The sequence below is a fragment of the Rousettus aegyptiacus genome, unplaced genomic scaffold (genome assembly GCF_014176215.1).
Source record: "Rousettus aegyptiacus isolate mRouAeg1 unplaced genomic scaffold, mRouAeg1.p scaffold_m13_p_5, whole genome shotgun sequence".
Lineage (NCBI taxonomy): Eukaryota > Metazoa > Chordata > Mammalia > Chiroptera > Pteropodidae > Rousettus > Rousettus aegyptiacus.
Window position 1 is genome coordinate 13,623,811 of NW_023416308.1, and position 23,593 is coordinate 13,647,403.

Sequence of the window (23,593 nt, forward strand, 5' to 3'; positions counted from 1 at the left end):
CTAGGAGTAGGCTCCAGGAAGCTCATCCCCACTGCCAAAGAAACCACTGTGAGCCCAGTGCCAGGACCAGGCCTGTCTTGCACGAGTAAGAGCCCAGCACACAATTCTGGACACTCCCTTCTTTTGAGTTCACAGTGTCACTGGCTCCCAGTGTCCGTGTAGGTCATCAATACTTTCCAACTGTGAGTTGTGCACTCTTCTGCTAGAATCAGAAAAAAAAGGCTCTTGGTAGCACACAGAGGAGCATTTGAAGTTTTTGTGGTGTGCCCGTGTGCTTGGTTACTTGTGTTTGTGACCGAAAGCGGCAGTTTCCATTGTGGTGCTCCTGCAGACACAGAAGTGTGCACCCTGATGTCGTCTCTTCCCTTAAGGCGAGAGCAAAGGGGGTTGCTGAAGGTGCTCTGAGAATTAAGAGTGGAAACCCCCAGGGAGACAGGAGCTAGCCCTGGTAGAGTGTTCCTAACGCAGTTCCCACCATCCAAAGGGGAATTTGACACACATACACACACACCCCTGCTCTGTGCCTGTTCCCTGCCCCAGGGTGACCTGAGCAGAACTAGGGAGACTGGTGGGGAGACTTAGTGGCTTGGGATCCCGGGCCTGAGGAGGAAAGCGTACACTCAGAACCCCTCAACACGAGGCACGAGGCCTTCATTTTCACTGTCCTGACACCATTAAGCCTCCTTTGTTTGCACTTTCTCATCTTTCAGTGCCTGAGGTGCAGCAAAAATACATGTGAGCTTCACAAGTTTCCTCTGTCCTTACCTCATCATGGGAACTGTCAAATTGTTCTGAAAGTCAGTTTAAAAGTTAGTGTATCAGTGAGTTAAGAATTGTCAGCAATGTGGAGGGTAGCATCTGTCATGTGATGGCTGCCTTTTCTGTTCTCTGTACTAGCACTCAGCAAATTCCAGACTCTCTCAAGTGCCCAGAAATCATCTTGGTCTTGGTGTCTCTGTGACCTCTCAGAGAGGCTTCTACATTCTTACCATTGGTTTCTTTCAGGTGATCTCAGAATGGTAGGGTCAGCTATCACATGGTACCCTCACTCTCCATCTTGCTGCTAGTTACTGGAGAGAGCCCGGAGAGAGAACAGAGTAGGATCTGGGTGGCAGTGGTCTGAGGGGTCTCAGCTGCCCCATGCGTTTGGTCAGTGCATGGGTTGATGGCAGCCTCTGCCAGTGCAAGGTTAGGTAAAGTTAACAGCTGCATGGGAGCTTCCCTGTCATCTTGGCTGGGCCATGGCTGTGACTCCTGGTAGAACTTCCTTTTTTCTTTCTATCAGAGACATTCTGCGGGTAACCCGTCAAAGCAGGGAGATGGGAGCAGAGTCCAAGAGCCCATCCGTGCTGGTGGGCACAATTTGGGCTCAAGTTGGTGGTGATTCTCTTAGAGCAATTATTGAGTGCCTGTGAGGTGCTAGATGACATAAAATACATGTCTTGTAGTGCACCAGAAGCTTTTCTCTTAAGGTGGGACTTTTAAATCATATTTCGCAGGTCAAGAACGGAGACTCAGAGACGTGATTGTTTAGGTCACAGTCAAGGAGTTAATGAGCAGCAGAGCTAGGCTCTGGACCCTGGTCTGGGATCTGGGCTGCCATGGTGCTTATCCGCCTTACCCTCTAGGCTGTCATGTCTGCGGTGCTGCAAGGGCAGCAGTGTGTTTACCGGTGCTTTGGTTATGATCACAGATTCGATTCCTGGGCAGGCATGGCCCTGGCCCGCGCCAGTCGCATTCAGGACAAGTTGAACTCCAATGAGCTAAAGAGTGATGGGCCCATCTGGAAGCATGCCACGCCTGTCCTGAACTGCTTCCGGCGGGCCCTGGAGATTGACAGCTCCAACCTGTCCCTGTGGATTGAGTATGGCACCATGTCTTATGCCTTGCATTCCTTTGCCTCTCGCCAGCTGAAACAGTGGAAAGGCGAGCTGCCCTCCGAACTCGTGCAGCAGGTAAGGTGGGGCACCTTGGAGGGGCTGCCATCCAGCTGTCTGACTGGAGCACCCTTGGGTTGGCAAAGTTCTGTCCTTTCTGTTCTTTGCTCTTGTCCTTACAACCATGCTGGGAGTTTACGGATGATTTTCCCCATGAGGCTCAAGCCATACTGAGGGCAGTGACAGCTTGGTCCCTGGTCTTTAGACACCCAGTCCAGTGTGGGTGAATTCAGGGCCAGCAGTGTGGCCCGAGGGAGGAAGCTGACATCCTCGCTGTGGTTTTGGCTGTAAACAGGGCGACCATTCCTTCTCCATGGAAGTATTGTCAGAGATGACATCTCCTGAGCCCCTCTCATGGGCCAGCCCTGGGCCACCCACCCCAGCAGAGTGCACATCTAGCAGAGCTTCTGAAACGGGGCAGACCCTCCGCGTCTGTCCCTCCTGTTCCCATGTGAGGTGTTTCGGCTACTGCACACACCAAGAACACTGACTTTATGTGGAGTGGGGAGGGGACTTGTCCTCTTGGTGGAGGTCTGCATGGTGCCAGGTGACAGGTCAGATGGCGGGCTTTTCATGGTTACCCCTCCTTTCTCAGTAGGTAGCCATATGAGCCTCAGTGGCAGAGCTGGTTGGGCAGAGCGCTAGTGACTTGATCTAATCACAGGGCTACAGAACAGTCAGAATAGGACTCTGTACAAATGCTTGCCTTTTACTTACACAGATTTGCCTCAGAATCCCACCTGGGAAGGGATACAGTGGAGTCACTTGGTCTATGCCATGTTTTGGCCACGTATTATGATTCTTTCTACCATATTTCACCCAGTGATGGTTTCTTGATTCTTAGGTGGTAATTTTCTTTTCTTAGAAGTGTTGGCAGAGCACCGGGGTAGCACTAGGCTCCTTTGTGTCAGCCCCAAGGCCATTGTTACAGGAGAGTCACAGAAATAAGTATCCCCTGGACGCACAATGGAGCATAGGTACTGCTCTCCCAGGCTTTGAGCAGCGCCCTTGCTATAGCCTCGTGCCCTCAGCCTCTCCCCTCTTCTAGTTCCTGAGATGAGGTGAGAAGAGGCCGCATCCTCCATCCCACTGGGCCATGGCCATGGCAAGAAGGGCCAGAGACCTGGGGTGCTTCGAATAGCTGCCTCTGTGCCCTACACAGGCAGTCTTCACTCCAGCTCTGGGATGGAGGGACACAGGTGTACCTGAGAGCTGACTTTTACTTTACCTGATAGCACCCAGGATGCTAGCCTGGAGCCCATTATACAGGGACTGAAAAAGTGGTTCTCCATGTTGGAAAGCCTTTTAGAAACAGACTCTCGGTCCCAGCTATTTCCACTTATAGTAAGAGGGTGGCTGGAGATTCTGCTGGAGATGCTACTACAGAAGCACAGGCTCCGAGTCAGTGGGGTTTGGTTGGTGCTCAGGAACATGCCCTTTTATAAGCACCCTCGGTCCCTCTGGAAGAATGTGGAGAGAGGGTGGGAAATCCTGTTGTACCTGTGGGGTGTACATCCTCTCCATTGCTGTGGAGATGAGTGCACATCCTAACCAGGGCTGTGGAGCGGAGTGTGGGGTGAAAGTCCTCTTGTGGGGACAGTGTTGTGGGGCTGGGTCCCCTTCCTCTCTAGCACCATGCGGCTGGGTGCTGGGTTCTAGTCCTCTCTAGAGCCATGGAGCTGGGTGCTGGGTGCCTGTCCTCTCCAGCTCTGCTTGCCCACACTTGTGAGAGAGCGAGAGAACAAGGTGCTTGCTGCCTGCAATGGTGGGTTTTTTTTGTTTTTTTTTTTTTTTGCCAATAGTATTTTTAAATTTTTTTCAACTATTGTTGACTTACAGTATTATATTAGTTTCAGGTGTACAGCACAGTGATTAGACATTTATATAACTTAGTGATCACCTTGATAAATCCGTTACCCTTCTGACACCATACATAGTTACAATACTATTGACTATATTTCCCATGCTATACTCTACATCCCGTGACTAATTCGTAACTACTATCTGTACCTCTTACTCTCCTCCCCTTTTCACCCAACTCCCCATTTCCCCCAATCTGTCAACTATCAAAATGCTCTCTGTATCTATGAGCTTGTTTCTGTTTTGTTTGTTCGTTTATCTCGTTCTCTAGATTCCATGTATAAGTGAAATCATATGTCATTTGTCTTTCTCTGACTACGCTCAACACAATACCCTCTAGGTCCATCTATGTTGTTGCAATGGCAGGATTTCATTCTTTTTAATGGCTTAGTAATACTCCACTGTGTGAATGTACCACCTCTTCTTTATCCATTTATCCACCGATAGACACCCAGGTCGCCTCCATATGTCGGCTATTGTAAACAACGGTTGTAATGAATATATAGATGCACATCTCCCTTAAAGCAGTGTTTTGAGTTTCTTCAAATAAATACCCAGAAGTAGGATTACTGGGTCCTTCTTTATCTCTTGTTATCACCTTTATTTTAAAGTTTATTTTGTCTAGTATAAGTATTGCTACACCAGCTTTGTTCGTTTGTTTCCATTTTCATGAAATATCTTTTTTCATCCCATTACTTTAGTCTGTGTGTGTGTCTCAGTCAGAAGTGAGTCTCTTGTAGGCAATGTATGTAAAGGTTTTGTTTCTTGTCCACCCAGCCACCTATGTCTTTTGATTGGCGCATTTAATCCATTTACAGTTAAATTATTGATAGATATGTAATTATTGCCATTCTCCATTTCTGACTGGTTCTTCTTTATTTTTTTTATCTCTACTTTTATGTTTCCTATCTCTTTGTTGAAGGTCTTACTAACATCATTGAGCATCCTTATAGCCAGTGTTTTATTATTCATATATATATATATATTTTTTTGTCTTCTTAAAAGAAGTCCCTCTTACATTTCTTATAATACTGGTTTGGTGGGAAAGATCTCCTTTAGCATTTTCTTGTCTGGGAAGCTCTTTATCTGTCCTTCGATTCTAAGTGGTAGCTTTGCTGGGTAGGGTAATCTCGGTTATAGGTCCTTGCTTTTCATCACTTTGACTATTTCATGCCAATCATTCTGGCTTGCAAAGTTTCTTTGACAAGTCAGCTGACATCTTATGGAGCTCTCTTATAGGTAATGAACTGCTTTTTTCTTGTTGCTTTTAAGGTTCTCTCTTTGTTTTTAACCTTTGGCATTTTAATTATGATGTGCCATGGTATGAGCCTCTTTGGGTTCATCTTGTTTGAGACTCTGTTCTTCCTGGGCTCATATGTTTATTTCCTTCACCAGGTTAGGGAAGTTTTCCATCATTATTTCTTCATATAGGTTTTCAATTTCTTACTCTCTCTTCTTCTGGTACTCCTGTGATGCAAATGTTGGTGAACTTGATGTTATTCCAGAGACATCTTAAACTATCCTCATTTGGGGGGAATTTTTTTCATTTTGCCCTTCTGATTGGGTGTTTTCTGCCACCTTATCTTCCAAATTGCTGATTCAGTTCTCTGCTTCGTCTTAGGTATTGTTGATTCCCTCTAATGTGATCTTCATTTCAGTTGTTACATTCTTCATTTCTGACTGGTTCTTTTTTATGAGGTTTTTTTTTTTTTATCTCTATTTTTATGTTTTCTGTCTCTTTGTTGAAGTTCTCACTAGGATCATTGAACATCCTTTTAGCCAGTGTTTTGAACTCTGCATCTGGTAGATTGCTTGTCTCCATTTTGCTTAGTTCTTCTTTCGGAGCTTTGTTTTGTTCTTATAGTGAGACATGTTTCTTTGTCTCCCCGTTTTGGCTGTCACCCTGTGTTTGTTTCTATGTACTAGGTAGAGCTGCTGTTTCTCTTGGTCTTAGTCGAGTGTCCTGTGGGCCCCAGTGGTATGGTCTCCATGGCCACCTGAGCTGGGTGCTCCAGGTGAGTCTCTTCTGTGGGTTGTGCGTGCCCTCCTGTTGTAATCAAGCCTGTTTACATGTCAGTGGGAGAGATCGATCCTCAGGCTGGTTGTTTGTGAGGACTGGCTGTCATTACAATGAAGGAGCTATTGTACAGGGGCTGACCCTATGGAGCAGGATTTGTTTTAGCAGGGCTCTGGTGCCTGCCAAGTCTGCCCTTTGAGTGTGTCTTTTGTGGTTGCGTAGTGCTCTGGTGTGGTCTGAAGCTGACCACTAGATGTGTTGGTTCTGGCACCTCTTGGGAGGGACTCTATATTACAGTCCAAGGTCAGCCGCTTCCTGTGCTCTGCCTGGGGGACACTTGGTATAAGCTACAAAGTGATCTAAAGATGGTTGTCACTTGTGCTAGGCTTGAAGGTACCTGGGAGAAACTAAGCATAAATCAAAGTGGGCTGCCTAACAAGAGATACGGGGCATGCCAAGGCCAGATGCTGCCTGTCTGAAGTTTGTGAACCTTTGAAAGATTTTAGGAAAGTCTGCAGCATGAGCCAAGATAGGTTGCTTGTATGGAAATGCCACTGGAAATGGCTTGGGTGGGCCCGCAAGTCAGGTGGGGTGGAGTCTCAGGGAATCACTCGGACAGGGCGAGTTTGTTCTCTAGGTTGATGTAGACTCAGGTATAGTGACTGCCTACATCTGCACTCTGGGTCAGGGGAGGGCTCAACAAAGGAATAGTGCTTCTACTAGCACTTCTGTCTGGGAGAGAGCTGCCTCTCCAACCCTCACCATGAAGCCAGACAATCCAGTTCCTCCCTCTATGTCCCTGGCACCTTTCAAGCTGTTGCCCAAGCACTGGAGCTCAGAGCAAGTGAGTCCATGGTGAGTAAGTCCATGTGCAGGCCCTTTAAGAGGAATAACTGGTATTCCAGCAGGCCTCTGTCTCCGCTGGTTTTCAGAGCCAAAAGTTGTGGGAACTTTTCTTCCTGGCACGGGTGCTCAGGGCTGGGGAGCTCGATGCGGGACTGGGACCACTCACTCTTCATGGGGGACCTCCACAGCCGAGATAGCTCCCGATTCTCAACTGCCACGTGTGGGTGTGGGACCAGTCCATTCCGTGTTCCCACTTCTCTTGCCTATCTTAAGGTGGCCTCTACTCTAGCTATAGGACTTCCGTTCAGCTACACTTCGGGCAATTCTCTCTGATGGTTGTTCTGTAGGTTAGTTGTAATTTCAACACGGTCATGAGAGGAGGCCAGTACAGCTTTACCTGTTCTCCCATCTTGACTGGAATTCCCAGAGGCTCATGTCGGAACATCACCTCTGGCCACCTGGCCTTCTCAATTTGATATGGCAGAGCCGTTGGCTTGGTCCTCCTGGCAGTGATGACTTGCAGTCCACGCTGCCTTAGCCCCATGCTGCCTTCCCCTCCTAGGCGCAAGGCTTCACTGCAGCCACTAAGGTCGTAGTCGAGACCTTTAGAAAGGTGTCAGTAGGCACTTCATAAACTTGTTAACTGAGTTAGACACCGCAGGGGAAAGTAGAAGAAAGAACATGGAGTTGACATGAGGAGACCTGGGTTTCAGCCTAGCTGTGTGCCTTACTTGATCTGGGCTTCTGAGGAGTCCCCAGGCCTCTCCATACTCAGTGTCCCCAGCTGTGAAATGGTGACAGCGCTTCTGTGACTCAGGGTTGTTGAGAGGATTATCAGTTTGCAAACAAAGCAGCAGGGCTTCCTACAGGACAAGGCACTATCCTGTCAGGTTCAGGCCGTGCGCCTAAGGCCAGCCTGGTCTCGTTGCAGATGGAGAGCCGGCGTGACAGCATGCTGGAGACAGCCAGGCACTGTTTCACGTCCGCGGCGCGCTGCGAGGGCGACGGTGATGAGGAGGAGTGGCTCATCCACTACATGCTGGGCAAAGTGGCTGAGAAGCAGCAACAGCCGCCGGCCATTTACCTGCTGCACTACAGGCAGGCTGGTCACTACCTGCACGAAGAGGCCGCCCGCTACCCCAAGAAGATCCACTACCACAATCCACCTGAGCTGGCCATGGAGGCCCTGGAGGTGACACCGTGCCGGCCTGGGACGGGGAAGCAGAGCAGGGGTGGGCCAGTTCCTCTGTCTCCCTTGGAGATGGGGCATGTGGTCCCAGTGACTGCAGACTCTGTGTTCAGCAGCTTTGAGCGCAATTAAATTAAAGCAGCCTTTCCTCTGTATTTCTAAGGGGTGCTTACCATCCTTTCTGGGAGAGTGAGCGTTTTATTCTTATCTCCCAGAAGAAAATCGTCTTTCCTCATTAGTGCACACAGGTTCCACAGGTTACATCAGTCAGTGCAGCGTTCACACCTGCAGCCTGGCAGGAGTGCGTGTGCCCTTGTCCCTGGAGTGCACTGAGACTTCTGAGATTTAGCAAGGCCACAGGATGTGCCCAGAGTACCTGGCTTGGCAGGACTGAGCCAGGGGAGCAGCCTGTTCTCTTGAGCCCAGATTTGGGGTCTTCCCCTGCTCCTCAAGAACAGAGCACTTGTTCACTGCTTAGATTTGCTTTATGAGTTCTGGAGCACCAGTGCTCTCACTGATGCTACACAGCAGTCCTGTGAGATGCCTAGGCGGCCATGACCAGCACATTCTTTGGGGAGGAAACTGAGGAGAGGGGTGCGGATCCAGATATACTTCACCTTTCTGAACCCAGCAATGCCCCACCCCCCAAGTCCCGTGTGCCCATCTTTATGGAGTTTGGGACAGAATCTGCTTGCTTATGCCTTTTCAGCCTTTATGTGCCCCCCCCCCCCGATTATAAAATTAACACGTATTCATGGTTAAAATACATATATACAAGAATCAAACAATTTAGAAGTGTTTAAAATGAAAAGTTAAAGCCCCCAGTGATCCAAGTCTCCTCACCCCGATCATACTTATGAACAGTTTGGACATGTCCTTATCTTTCTAGAATTTTTCCCTATTAACATAGATACACAGTACCATTTTCTTACCATTTTGCAGCTTGCCTTTTTCACTGGACAAGATACAGTGGAAGTTGTGAGCTTCCTTCCTCAGCCTTGTGCCCTCTAATCTGTCTGGGCATCCACATATTTGCCCAACCCCTTCTTCACGAGTTTGGCCTCTTTCACTTCCTCCATGGCACAGTGCAGGCAGGTCATGGCCTTGCACACGTATCAGGGAACACTTAACTGAGTGCGGTTGACTCTTGAACAATGAAGGATTTGGGGTGCCGACTGCCTGTGCAATTGAAAATTCACGTATACCTACAGTCGGCCTTTCAAATACTCAGATTCCTAGTTGCCAGTTGACTATTGAACAGCGTGAGTTTAAACTGCACAGATCAATTGAACTCTGGGGTCAGTTAAACAAAATCTACATATAAGTGAACCTACCCAATTCAAATCTGCATCGTTCAAGGGTCAGCTGTATTTCCAAGGGTTATTTAACAGTGGATCAACAATGTCCTGTTGCCCTAAAAGGTTGTACTGATCTATGAGATTATCTGTTTTTTCTCAACCTAGCTAGAGCCTCTTTTTAATATTTGATAATCTTGTAAGCAAGCAAAGAAGAAGTCTCATTTAAAAAAAAATGATTCATGCTGAGTGGTTTATAGCAGCTTTTTTAGGGCCACATTCATGTGCGTGGGGTCATTTTAAAGTGCGGAAGCAAAGCTTCCTATCAACGCGTGTCTTCAGCAGTTTCCTGGTTGCTGTCATTCACAGCCCCAGGTGCACATCCTTCCTCATCACAGTTCTTTCGTGCTTTCCACTCGGGCTTCACGTGCCTGTCCTTGAAGGCACTTCCACTTTGGAGATGAGAAGCCTGTGGCCCACAAGACTGGCACGGCTTGCCCTAAGTCAGCAGCAGGAGAGGAGGGAAGCTGGGGCCAGGTCCCACTGAGCCTAAGGTTCTCACAAGGTGCCTCTGGAAGGTGACCCAGCACTCAGGAAAATGACAACTCTGTTTTTCCTCCATTTTTTTTTTTTTTTGACCTTTGGCATCTGCTGCTACCTGATAGAACCAATGAGCAGGAGGATGGTGGCCCCGTGGGACCCAGGGACTTCCAGATGAGGAACTGAAACCTCAGCTGTGTAGACTGCCCTCCCCCAGCACAGCACATTGGCTCTCAGGAGAGCGGGCATTCATCTGGAACATGTGTACATCTTGCCTTTAAAATGACATTTCTCTTTAGAATATAACCTTGCCCTTGTGAAAATTCTCCTCTGCTCTTGATCCCTCATTCAAAATACTTTACCTGCCACTAGGGTAAACTTTGCATGTTGGACCCTTTCACCTCCCCCAATTGTGCCCTCCTGGGCATGTGTGGATGCCTTGGAGGTTTCCTCCATCTGAAAATGGCATTGCTGGGCTAATTCCTCTGTGGTTCAGCGGAATTGGATAGGCTAGAGGGAGGGGAGATGTGGGAGCCCCTCTGTCTGGGATGCCCCCTAAGCTAAGAGTACTGCCCAGGCCAGACCTCCAGGCATCTCACCTGGGTGGGTCCTTGGAGACATCTTTTGAGAACTACCTCTGGATAAGGGGAGGCTGGTTAATCAGGGCCTGTAGCCACAGTGGTTATCAGGCCCTCGTGGCACCCATTGTGCCATGCGAGGGAGCGTGTGCCACAGGTGGGAGCCCACATTGCACTTGTACCTGAGTGGGAAGCCCAGGCCAAGTCGTCTGTGGAGGTGCTTGTGTGTGGTGTGGCATTTGCTTGGGGGCACTAAAGGACAGGAGACAAGACCTGGGTTTAACCTGGCCCTGGACTTTCCTGCTGTAAGGCCTTGAGCAACTCATTTCACACATTTGCAAATGGATTCAAGGAAGTGAAGGAAAGAACAGGCCCTGACTGATTCAGCAAGCCTCCTGCCCACCCTGCACCCACTAGAGGGAGCTTCTTGAGGCCTGTGGTACCTGGCTTGCCCAGGTGTTGGGATACAAACAGAAATCCAGCATACTCCTCACCTCAGGGAGTCCACAGTCCAGTGAGGAGACAGGTGTGGAGGCCCCCTCTCTATGGGTGCCAAAGAGGGCAATGTGTGTCATGGTGGGAGGAGAGGCCCAGTGAGCAGAGCTGAGGGGTTGTTACTCTCCTTATCTTATCACCATGTGCCCGGGTTCCTAGGCAAATGCTTAGGCTAGAATGCTGATAGTTCGTGTCCATTTCAATGGTCAGAGCTTGTTCTGACTGAGTGATATGTTGGCTGGTTTTAAAGCTCGTGAGAAAAGGCCATGTGTGGCGGCACATCTCCCCAGTAAGGGCCTGTTCCCTGTGTGGCTGACTGGCCTGTGGAACGAACCTGAGCAACTGGGAGGGCTGCTCACACCCAAGTATCATCCTTCTAGGTGTACTTCCGGCTCCACGCTTCCATCCTGAAGCTCCTGGGGAAGCCCGATTCCGGGGTCGGTGCGGAGGTCCTGGTCAACTTCATGAAGGAGGCTGCAGAAGGACCCTTTGCAAGGGGCGAGGAGAAGAATACACCCAAAGCTTCAGAAAAGTGAGTACCACACTCTCACCCAGCAGTTACCCGCTGCGTGCCCGATGGTTCATTTATGGCAAGGTGACGTTCAGGGGGTGCTACTGAGTAAACTGGAGCTCACGGGATCTCTGGATCTCATCTGGAGACTCCCGAGGGCTAGACCCAGGAATTTCTGTTGAACTTGTGAAAGAGAGGCTGAATGTGTCCCTGGTCACCCCACCCTGTGGCCATTCCTGCTCTGCCCCATCCGACTCCTTCCCCTCCCCACTGGAGCGCAGCTCTGCCCTATGCAGAACACTGTAGGAGAGCGGTTTTCATGTTGCTGACTCTAGCTCCTGGGTCCTCTCCCAGGACTTCTCCCAAGGTCAGGGGCCCTTGGAGGGCCTGGTCTGCTGCCTGTTCTGAGAAGCATGGAGGCAAGTGGGAGACATGGGCTCTTTTGCAGCACCAGAGAGCTTGAGGGCATTGGGCCCCTGGTTCCGTCCCCTCATTGAGCCAGCCTTGACTGCGAGTTGTCTTGGTAGCCCAGACTTCTTTTGCCCCAGAGTCAGTATCTTGGAGCTTCAGCTCAGCTCACACATCTCTGAGTTCCTGCCTGGCCAGGCACTGAGTGCCAGAGAGACCAGCACCCAGGCCCTGTCCTGAGGACAGGCTTATGGAGGAAATGGACATACATGTGGCAGGCCACACAGGTGGACACAGTATGCCCAGAAGTTACAGATATGTGTTTTTCAGTCACAAAGAGCCCCCACTTAGTAATATGGTCTTTTATCGATCATAATTCAAAAAATTTAAAAGTTTTACAAATAATACAGGAATATATTCTAGTTATAGAAAATTCTGGCAGTTTATGAACATATGTGACAAAACCCTTCTCCTCCCCAGAGTGAGCCACTATTCACAGTTTAATTTCTCAAATCATTTTTTGTGTATTTACACATACATGTACACATACAATTATAGGGTTTCTTTTATTTTATAAAAATGAACTACTGAAGGTTTTGTTTCAGACTTTTCTTTTTCCCTGACAAAGGGCCTTTCACAGAAACTGTATCCCACTCACCCCATGTTTCTAGTGTCTGCCAGTGGTCTGTGGCTCTGTCTTATTTCGCAGCATGGATGCACTTGTCTCTGTAACCATTTTGACAGACATTTCAGGCGTTTCTAATTTTTGCTTAACAGTGTTGCAGCAGGTAGCCTCATGCACTTGTGAGCATGCAGTAAATCCAGATGTTTTCTCTGTTAGCCTTGGGCACCTCACAGAAGGGTACTGGACTGGCACTTCAGAGACAGAACTTCTCAGCTCCCCTGCAGTCTCTGGGGCCTCAGACCTGAGATGCCTGTTGAGCCCATGCTCTGTGGTTCAGGGCTGAGCCCAAGTGGGTGCTCTGGGAGTGGCTCGTTGAGTGCCCCAGAACACCAGCCAGAGGGTTGGGAGAGAGTATGTGGGAGCAGTGGGCCCTGAAAAAGGTGGAGGAGTCCCTTGAAGGTGGCATGAGGATTTGGCACTGTCTCAGACCGGCACATGTCTTATTTCAGTGTGATGCAGAGATTCTGACCTGCACCCCAACCCTCTGCCCCACAGGGAGAAGGCCTGCCTGGTGGACGAGGACTCCCACTCTTCAGCTGGGACACTGCCGGGCCCCGGAGCCTCCCTTCCCTCGTCCTCTGGCCCAGGTCTGACATCCCCACCTTACACAGCCACTCCGATTGACCACGATTACGTCAAATGTAAAAAACCCCACCAGCAGGCAACGCCGGACGGTACAGTCCCTGTTCTCCCTACTGCCAGCCTAGGGCGGCACGCCAATCAGGGGGCGGGAGCTTCGGGCAATGAGTCGCTTTGTTTTGGTGAGGGGGGGTGCTGGGTCTGAGGTGACACGGGCAATGTTGCGGCTGTTCATTAACCTCATGGACTCACGGTGATTCTGTGCTTCCAAGACATGCTCAGGGTCGCCACCTGCCAGCTCGCCCACCTGGGAACCGGGCTAGGGTGGGGCAGGCTAAGGTACCTCGCCTCTCTGAGCCTGCATTTTCCCACCCGCAAGTCGGAAGACTCTGTGGACCAGCCATCAGTGTCTGCAGGCTGCCTAGAGTGGCTCCTATGTAGCTGCATTATTACGGCATGACCTGATGGTTGTGGGAAGGCTGAGTGACTAGTGCTGAGTCTGTCACCCCTGGGAATCCAGACACAGTCTGCTGGGACTGTGCATAAGTCCATCCCATGTGGCATGGGGCAGGTGGCGACTGTTCAACCACATCCCTTACTAACATTAGGAGGCTCGCATGCTGACCTCATAGCTTGACTTCTTCATGCTCTCCTCACATTTACAGTGATAAGCTGGTGACAGAGTATTTGCTGGAATGAGCCAAATTGGTGGACTTAGAGGACTGTTAACGTGGAGCCCTGGGGAGGTAGTGACAATGCTGAAAAACACCCGGGTTCTCATTCATATGTTGCTCATCTCATCGGGGCTGTGAGGAGGTGGGCCTCGCCCTGCCTTCCCCAGGGACGGGACACCCCTAGCTGCCCAGTGCATGGGTTCCTGGAAAGCACAGGCTTAAGGAAGTGGGGCTGAGAAGAGGTTTAGAAAAGAACTGGCAAAGGGCAACAAGGCCACAGTGCTTGATTTCTCTGGGGCTGGGGGGAATTTGGTGATCTGAGAGGCAAGGAGACTTGCAAGTACCCGAACAGTGTGTGTGTTGAGAGAGGCTGCAGATCCAAGTGCGTGCTGTGTGGCTCCATCACCTCCCTCCGCTCTGGCTGTCGGACCCTCCGTGCTCGCCCCAGAGGTTTGAGCAGAGATGAGAGTAACTGGCCTTTCTGCCCCTCCACACTTTAGTCCTGCAGACATCCCCGAAGTAAGGCCCTTTCCCTTTCTTATTTAACTCCAATTAAACAAGAAAACCACCCCGTTCCCAACCTTCTACTAATGAAAGTATTAAGAAAACACATTGGAAACAAATCCCTGCTCTGAGAATTAGTTGCTGCCAGGTACTTTCTGTGAGGCTTGAGCATCGTGCCGGTTTTCAGAAGAGAGAACTGCTTCTTGCAGCCGTCCACAGGCCTAGGGCTGGCACCCTCATCAGCCCTGCAGGCTCGAGCTGAGCTCTCTCAGCAGGAACCCGCAGAGCTGGGTACACCTCCCCTGGCATGGGCGCCCCCGGGGGCAGAGAAGGAGGGAGGCAGGACTGTCTCAGAAAGGGGCCGTGACGCCCGTGGTACCGCTGCCCGGCCCTCCCGTGTTGGTGCGCACTTGCGCATGGGTCTGTGAGGGACCAAGAGTGCCGGGGCCCAGTGCCGTGTGACATGTCCTGCGTGCCAACATAATGTTATAGAAGTTTGTAGAGGGAGCCATACAAATGGGCCTAAATATAATTTCAATGATTGTACATTTTCAAATGGTTGTAAAAAATTTTTTTTCAAAGCCATTCCTATCAATGATATCTTTGCCCAGTCCCAGCCTAGTGTGCCGGGAGGCCCCGCACTGGCCATGCTGTGCTGTGCCCAGGCCTGGCTGCATGGTGCTCTCAGAGCGATCACCCTCCTCACCTCAGAGGGAAAGCCGTGTCTGCAACATGAAAATGGTTTGGGCCCTGAAACAGCCATGATCTTGTTAAAGTGATAGCTCCTAGGGAAATAGCAGATTGCTGGTGTCAGGGGATGTGCCGGCAGCCTCAAGAGTCCACGCTTCGCACCTCTACGCCTGCCTCTGGTGACCCAGCCTGGGAGGGCATGCGACCTAAGGCTAGCCTCGTGGCTCCAGTCGTGGGAGGGTGGGGCATTAGAGCGGAGCAGCCCTGGTTCTATGAAGAGGAGCAGTTCAGGGACCCGCTCAGTGTCAGGCAGGAAGGCCAGAGCAGCGCAGGCCTTGGTGTCGGGGGATCTGTGCTCCATTCCCAGCTCCTCTCCTTACTTGCTCAGCAACTTTGGGCAAGGGACTTCACTTCTTTGAGCCTCAGTTTCCTTACCCCTCTGGGGGTAATGTTTACTTGGGGGTATTAAACAAAGCTGACTGTACATCATAGTCACCTCTTTAGAGGCAGTCATCCCCAGGGCATCAGAGCTGGCATGAGATCAGACGCACCGATGAAACCTTTCACAAGCTAATTTGCCACCAACTAGACAGGGAACCAAGCATTAGGACTTCCCTTGGGCATGGTTAGGATACCCTGCCTTAGCGCTTCCTCTCCACTTTCATAAGCCTTTGCTTCAGTGGTCCCCAACCTTTTTGGCACCAGGGACCAGTGATCCCCATGAGAATCTAATGCCTGGTGATCTGAGGTGGAGCTGAGGCGGTGATGCTAGTGCTGGGGAGCGGCTGCAAATACAGATGAAGCTTCCCTCATGCTGCTCATCTCCTGCTGTGTGGCCAGGTCCCTAACAGGCCACGGACTGGTGCTGGTCTGTGGCCCAGGGGTCAAGGATCCCTACTGTAAGATTCAGAAGAGATTTAGAAAAATGGCTCCAGGTGTATGTAGGCAGCCTGACATTTGACAATGGCTTCTCAGTAGGACTCAGATTTGCTCCCTGGCTCCACCTCCACCCTTGTGTCACCCATATTAACGCTGGAGGCTTCCTGCAGCCCATCCACAACTCTGATTAAGACTGCTTGGAGCTGGCCCTCAGGTGCCTCTGAGACCGCACCACAGCAAGGCACCCACAGCTGACCTGAGGAGGGCCTTCTGGCCAAGCTGAGAGAGACAGAGACAAAGCACAAACTCAGTCATGGGCTGCTGCCACTCCTGGCGGCCCTGCCTGACTGACTGCTCCTCCCTGCCTGAGTAACTTCTTCCTTTCCTCCACCTTGGAATTTGCCCACAGTGCTGAAATCCTTAGCATCGAAGCTTCCTGACCAGGAAAAGAAAGTCATGTAGGGGGTACGCTTTCACCTTCGCAGGGCTCCCAATGATTGCTGTTTACACATGTTCCAACGCAGCATGATGGGATTTCCGAACAAAATCTGTACTCTTCCCCCACATGCGTGTGTCTGTGTATGTGTGTGTGCTCATGTGTGTGCATGTGTGAGTTATTAGACCCCACCACACAGCAGGGCGTGCTCGTTTTGTGCTGGGCTCCGGGCCGGGTGCCTGCAGTTCGATAGCACGTTCCCGTCCTCACAGTCACCCTGCAGGCTCGGCCATGTGTCCTGTTTTCCACAAAAAAGCCCGGCCGAGGGCAGGTGAGTGCTCATCCAGGGCCGTGTGGCTAGTTGGGGCAGAGCCAAAGGAAAGCTGGGGTCTCAGTCTCCTTCCACCCCAGGCCAGGGGTGGGTCACCGGGCCCGCTGACCTGACAGACTGGGTCCTCCCATGTTGGAGGTTCCTGGTGGCGGGGCAATTACAGAACACCTTGGTCCATTACTTAACCTGGCTCATCCTTTGGGGTGTGTCCACGGTGTTTCTGTTGGACTGGCCAAGACCTTTGCTGTCTGCCTGATCGGCTTTATGTCACTTCGGAATGCCAGATCCAGAAAGGGCCTCGCAGGTCTGAGGCTGAGCTTTCTTTGGGATTCTCTGGCCCTCCCGTGGCCATGCTTATTCGGGTGTTCCATCAGTACTGTGCCACGTGCACAGGACAAACCTGGTCCCTGCAGGAGGAGTCTAGGATGGGAGGCAGGTATGAATCAGTGAATTACATAGCTGAAGGTTGGGTTGCAGAGAAACCTGGCCTTTTGGCGGGGCAGGAGGCCTTTCTGAGGAGGCAGAGCTTAGCCAGGATCTGAGGATATGCCAGTGTTTCCCATGGGGGTGGGTAAGAGGGACCAAGACAGGGTCAGAAGAGTGGAGGCCTCAGGGACTGGTATCCATGGTTGGCTGCCCATCTGGCCATGTTTATAGCATGAACAGAGGCTGCCCCAAGCCCCAGATTGTAGGGCATAGGCTGGACGGACCTTCTGGGGGAGCTCTAGGGTGCCTTGTGCCAAGTCTCCCATGTGGTATCCATCCTCACCTGCCACGTTGTCACCGTCTGTGTCGCGTCATGTCTGTGCTCATCCTCACCTGCTCACCCACACTGCCTCCATCAATATTGCCCGTGCTGCCCCTCACCCTGAGCACACTCTGTCCCCAGGCTTTGTCTTTCTGCTTGCACTGTCACGGCTCGCTTCAGGGGACAGCGCAAACCGCATGCTTCTCCCTCAGTCCGGCTCCCTGCTCCTCCTGTGACCAGGAGCGCCTCCACACCTGGTCCTGTGATTTGGAGAGTGTGTGTTTGATGTGCTTGGCTTCTGCCCACAGCCCACGGCCAGATGCAAATGCAGCAGTGGCCTCCTCTGCCCGCCTGCCGGCCTGGCGGGTGTCTCAGTCCTGTACTCCCATTGCTTTGCTCTTTCTTGCTTTAAGAAAAATAACAAAGGCAACAGACTCTAAAATACTAAGTTATCTTTACAAGGACAGCTGTGTAAAAATGCAAGTTGTGCACAAGGGAGGGGCTGCAGATGGCAGTCAGTGCTGGAGGCAGGCCTGGCCTCTGCTCACTGGCCCCCCTTCCCAAGGAAGTCACCTTACGGTGGACACGCCGTGTTCCTGTGACTAGATCTCCTCAAAGTGGGAGAGACTCCCAGTGTAGCCCAGCTTGTCCTGCATGTCCCCCATGGGTTGGGGACTGGTTTGAGGGCATGGAGAGAGGCTGTCAGAGGGCAGAGCCAGTCACCTCCTCTGTTCCCCTCTCCTTCATTCTTGCCTTTATAAAACCTCTTCGGGCCATAGCTGGTCATGGCATTTTTTTGAATGCCTGCTATATGGTAGGCCTGGAAGAGGGCCCCATGGGAAAAGCCAGGATGAGGGCAGCCTGATCCCTGCTGCCTGGTTATATCTGTCGGTCCATAGATAGTATCATGGGACGGTGCCAAGAGTGCTCTGAGCTGGCTCTGGGGTTTGGTGGATTGGGAGGGCTTCCTGAAGGAGGCGGGCCTCCAGAGAGGCCTGTGAACCATTTTTGTGAGGGACAATGGGAACAAAGACATAAAGATCGGATAGTCCTAACCCCAAGGTGACTGGAGTGGGCGGAGGGGCTTTTTTTCTGTAGGAAGTAGGGAGAGTGACGTGATCACAGTGTGATCACAACGTACCTCCTCTCCCTCTCTCTCCCTCTCTCTTCCTCCTCGCCTCTCTCTCTCTCTCTCTCTCTCTCTCTCTCTCTCTCTCTCTCTCTGCTGTAAGTACAACAGATTCTCCCTTCATCCTTTGTTTGAAGAGTTTTCCTGGGAACCTCACCAGATAGCTGGGGAGCAGGAGGCTGGAGGGGATCTCAGGCCCTCACCTGACAGCTGCTCCTTGTCCCCTGGTGTTTGTGTTATGAAGGGGTTGCCCACTTGCCTTTGGATAGGAAAATGCTTAAAGCTGCCCCAAGGCCTCCCTGGGCAGCGTCTTGCCCAGCTTGGGGAACAGAGTGCTGCATGGTGAGGGGCACAGGGCGAGAGGCACACGGCAAGAGATGCCCAGTGAGGCCAAGTGTTCTCCCCCGTCTGAGCGTCAGGATCCCAGCGGAGCAGCACCACCGTCTGAGTGCGTTGTGGCCGCGAGGTGCCAGCTGCCGCTTGGTTAGCCCTTGCTAGTGGGTGCTGGCAGAGAAAGGGCCACGGGCCCAGCCCCTGCATCGATGCCCTGGTGCTCGCCCATTGCCGCGCGTGTGTCTGCCTCTTTTGGGGGGGCCCGGGTGTCTGGTGTCTCTCTTTTTTGGGCAACTGTCCAGTCTCTTCAGCCTGCAGGAGGGTCCCCCATCCCACGCAGACAGCCCTGCTCCCAGTGGACATGTCCTTTCCCAGTGGTCATCAAGGATCAATTGGGACAGTTTTTGTCCAGTTGAAAGATTTGTTAAAATATTAATTCCACCCAAGTTTACTTTTCTTAGAAACCATGGTTTTCTAGTTGGCAAAACACTTGTGATCTAGTCAGAGCTGCTGTGGTTTTGGATGACGTAATCATGTCTTTCCCCTCAAACTCACTGAATTGAACTGAACTGATGGAATAAATGGCTATGAACTGTTTCTAGTCTTACTACTGGGGCAGCTGGAGAACACACATCAGGAAACTTGCGTCTTGTGACTAAAGAGCTCTTCTGGCTGGCCTGGAAGTCCTGACAGCGAACAAGGGACTTGAACTGAGTCAAACCTGAACAAATTCCTTGCAATACTGTCGCTCTCACACCAAGTGGGGTGGACAGCCTGTTTGTCACCAAGCCAGATTCCTTTCCCTCTGCGTCCCCTGCTCTCGTTGCCTTGCAGTTGGCCCTGCGGGTCCCACCCTGGAAGTGGAAGGTGCCAGGGCTTAGAAGCAGGCGTTGTCATCAGCAGTTGGTTGGCAGATGCACATTCCTCTAAGGATTCAACAGAGGGGCTGTCCTGGCCCAGAGGCACAGAAGTAAAATGTTCCAGTGATTAACAGTAAGAGAATGAAATATTTATAAACTTGCCACAAATATTAATTAGTGTGAGCAAGCTTTGTGTGGGCAGACTTTTAAAAGAGCATTCTTAAAGAAGAGCAGCGCAGCCTCTGTAGCCAGTCTTCTTCCTTGTTGGCCTCTTGGCAGCTCTTGGAGAAAATCAGGAGCCTGGGCTGTGGGCAGTCCCCAGGGTCCCATTCAGAGTTCATGTTTCCCCACCCAGCCTTGTGGGAAGTCTGGCTCTCCTACACAGAAGATGTGTCCATCTATCTCCTGCTCTGTGTCTAGACTAGGTGGCCAGGAACAGCCCCAGCCTAGGTCCCTCTGCAGAACCTCCAGGTGGTGGCTGAGGCAGGACAGCATCCAGTTCTGTTGGTCTTTGCCTTCCCCCTCTGGCCCTCCTCCACCAGGCAGGCAGGAGAAGAGAGGGTACTGCCACCAGGCTTGGTAGTCTTTGCCTGCAGGGCATCAGCAGACTCACCTGGTTCTTCTCAGAGCATAAGCACAGGCCAGCACCCTGGGGATGTCCCACTGTGCCCGGCCTACACCTGGGCCTCTGGGATATGGAGGAAGCCCCCTAGGCCATTAGCGCACAGTTACACAAGGCCATGTTAGCCCATCCGGACCCTCAGCCCATAGGGTCTCAGATAAACACTGTGACACCCAGGGACAGCTTTGTGGAGGAGGTGGGACTAGAGCCGGACCTGGAAGCTCAGCTCATGGCCAGCCAGTGGAAGCCAGGTATTCCCCAGCCCAGAACCCCCAACCCCAACCCAATACACATACTAGCTCCCCACGTGCCTTTATCAGGGCACACTGGGAGCATGAGGGCTGTGCACAGTGTGAACCCAGTTGTCCTGGAGGCAGACGGAGTATGTCTCAGAGAGAGTTAGTCCTTGCCCAGAGGCACGTGGCTGGTGGATGTTTGCTTACCCACCCCAGAGGAGCCTTTACTTTTGTTCTTCTAGAGGTTTCCCCATTCACGGCCTTCCCTGGGTACACTGGCCTTCCCTTAGCAGTGGGCCTGGCGACCCGAGGGTTGACATACTGCCAAGGAACCTTCTGGGAGTGGGGAGAGGAAAGGAGTCAATGGCATTCTTTCCTCCTGCCTCTCTGCAGAAGCCTCCAGGGCAAGGGCCTCCTGTCTCAGGGGCTGCTCTGGGTTGCACATCCCAGTCCAAATAGCTCTTTGATCTCTGTACCACTCCCTGCTCCCCTGCTGCCACCTGCCCAGCCAGCTCAGCTCATCTAGCTCCAGGGCTCTAAGGCCAGCCCTGTGTTCCCTGAGAGATGCTTCCCAGCATTGTGAGCCTGGCACCTCCCTGAGCTGTCCCATCTACAGTGGCCTGGCTGGTGACAGGAAGACAGTCCTCATGGCAAACCTCACCACCATCTATCTATCTGTCTGTGATCTCACTGAGGTCCTTAGTTAGCTGCACCAGTGAAGTCTGATTTCCCAAGAGAGGAGGTAAAGGATGAGGTGCCATCTGCCCAGGTCAGTGGAGTCATTCTTTAAGAGCTTTTTCTTTCCCCTCTTTCATGCTTTTGATAGAAAAGAAATCAAACTCAGTTTCATTTTGATCTGACTTGCATCTTGGTGTGAAATCTTGGGTCGTGTCTTAGTATTTAAAATCAGGATCATTTCGAATAGCCTTGCGTCAATGCGCTCAGACACAAAATCCGAAAGGCTTAGAGAGAATCTTGTCTCCGGACCTTCTGAGTCCCCATCGGTGACTTGTTTGCAGCAACTCACTCATCCTCTGCTTCCCAGGCCCGAATACCCGTCAGGTGGGCAGGAACCTTGACAAGCACCCCTGCCCCCTTGCTCACAGGCCTGGGGAGAAGAGGGTGGCAGCCCCAGCCAGGGCGCTTTGAGTGCATCGCCTTGTGTCGTCAGCTCTGGCCAGCGGCCCACTCGTGGAGAGCCACCACATGCAGGTGGCTCTTGAGGGCTTCCAGACCCTTTTCCCTTCCCTTCCGAGCATCATTCTTCCTCAGGGCTCCTTAGGTGCCTGTGATCACACCTGGAACAAAACTTGTCCAGATTTACCTCAGTGGCACCCAGGGCCAATGCAGGCCTCTGCTCTCTGCCCTTTCAGAGGGTCGGCTGTGCCGGGTTCTCAGTGTGTCCAAGAGGCTTGAAGGAAGTGTGGTCATTGCCCCCGTCCCGGACAGGTCCCTTGGTTTACACATGTCCTGCCCCTTTGCTGTGCCGATTCCTGCTCCCAGGGGAGCAGGCACCCAGAAGCGCAGTGCCGCCCTTTCTGGCCCACATCTTTCTCCGTACGGTCTGCTTCCTCTGCTGCACACCGTGGTGCATGAGAGATGCCCTCGCTCGGCAGCACTGAGAAGCTATTAGTACATTGGGGTTAAGTATCCGTTTGCTTAAGCCAGTCCCTGGTTATCATTATGATCACACTGGATTCCACCAAATTAGCGATTCTTTCGGGCCCAAAGCCCAACAGCTTGTGAGCACATGAGCTCATCTGGCAGCATGCCAGTTCTCATGGGAGCCTCCCCGCTGGGCCTGCTTCCTGGACACTCCCTGCGTCGTGTCTTGCTCACCCGTGCAGTGACTTAACTGATAGGATGCTGGCTAAGGAGTGCCTGTCCAGGCCTGACTCTCAGAAGGACTTCTTAAACTCGAGTGGCTGTCACTCCCATGTGTTAGGCACTAGGCCCCAGTGGGGATCCCATATGTGTTTCAGAAACAGAGTCAGGATACAGTGACAAACCTGTTTTAAAAATGTAAAGTGGAGGCCTGGAGCAGCCTGAGTGTCAGATCTGGGATTGGAATGTAGGTCAGGGACTGCTGAGTCCTGAAGTCCTGCAATGACCCTGTGAGGCCTCTGGAGCCAAGGGTATCTGTTTCCAGCCCTTCTTTCCACACAAAGAATGGATGGCACCTGCCATTTCTCTAGGAGAAGTGAGCCCCTCACATGGGAGACCTGAATTTGAGACTTCTTTTGAGGGCTGCAGGCCTGCTTATAATCCCCATTCAATGCTTAAGGAGCCCTGGGGGTCTAGCCTTGAGAGTCAGGGAAGATCCCTTCGCCGAGTGTGAGACAGAGGGGTTCACCCAGGTCCCTACTTTGCCATTAGTGAGACGCAGAGCTTCTGTGTTGGTCACTCAAGGGTTTCTCAAGCGCCTCACATCTCAGTTTCTTATGCTCCTTCAGCTCATCTGACACTGATGACCCACAGTTACCGGGCAGTGGACGTTGCAAAGGCAGCTGTGGAGGAAGGGCTACAGCAGGCTATATGGGGCTGCCTGAGAGGTCACTGTCCCTAAACCCTGGCCTGTGCCCAGAGATGGATGAAGAGGCCGGAGCAGTGCACTGCCTTTGGAGGCACAGGCCTAATCCTCAGTGTTCCTCTGCGCAGGCAGGCCTGCTTTGGACGGTCTTATCATGTCAGTGTGTGAGAAGCGGTCACCTCCTCATCAACTTAGTACTGCTCAGGCTTTGTCTCCAGCATAGCATAAGCAAAGCCCCCTGTCTATTCAGAACTAAATCCCTGTAATGTCAAGTTTGAGACATTAGAGGTAAAATGGGTTCAGGTTCTTTGAAGTAAGAATAGTGATAATTGAGCTGACATTTAATGAACAGTTACTGTATCAGGCCCCATTTCAAGCACTTTACATGTATTAACCTATTAAATCCTCATAACAATTCTATGAAGTGGGCACTTGTATTATCACAGTTTTATATGTGAGGAAAATGAAATGTAAAGAAAGTATCCAATTGCATAGGGTCTCCAACCTAGTCAGCTGACAGAGCAGCCTGAAACAACTTTACACTTTGTTGAAAGTTTGTTTGCCCACTTAGCAACTCCCGTCTGGCCCTAGGTAATTGCCTGCTAGGTACTAATGCTCTCTCCAATACAGTGTTTTCAAAGTAGCAGAGCAAAGGGTTGGAAGGTCCTGTGTCTGACTTTC

At 51.5% G+C, this 23,593-nt stretch overlaps 1 protein-coding gene across 3 annotated transcripts in view; it reads left to right on the plus strand.

The window, feature by feature from the left end:
* The window catches only part of CABIN1 (calcineurin binding protein 1), a 135,825-nt gene that overhangs the window by 48,917 nt on the left and 63,315 nt on the right, over positions 1-23,593 (plus strand). For 2 of the 3 annotated variants that reach the window (XM_016126130.2, XM_036220352.1), the window contains exons 23-26: positions 1,694-1,955; positions 7,592-7,852; positions 11,138-11,289; positions 12,857-13,035. In XM_016126130.2, the coding sequence (XP_015981616.2) occupies positions 1,694-1,955; positions 7,592-7,852; positions 11,138-11,289; positions 12,857-13,035 (854 nt within the window). The remainder of the gene's footprint in view (positions 1-1,693; positions 1,956-7,591; positions 7,853-11,137; positions 11,290-12,856; positions 13,036-23,593) is intronic. The other variant, XM_036220353.1, reaches the window with a different exon arrangement.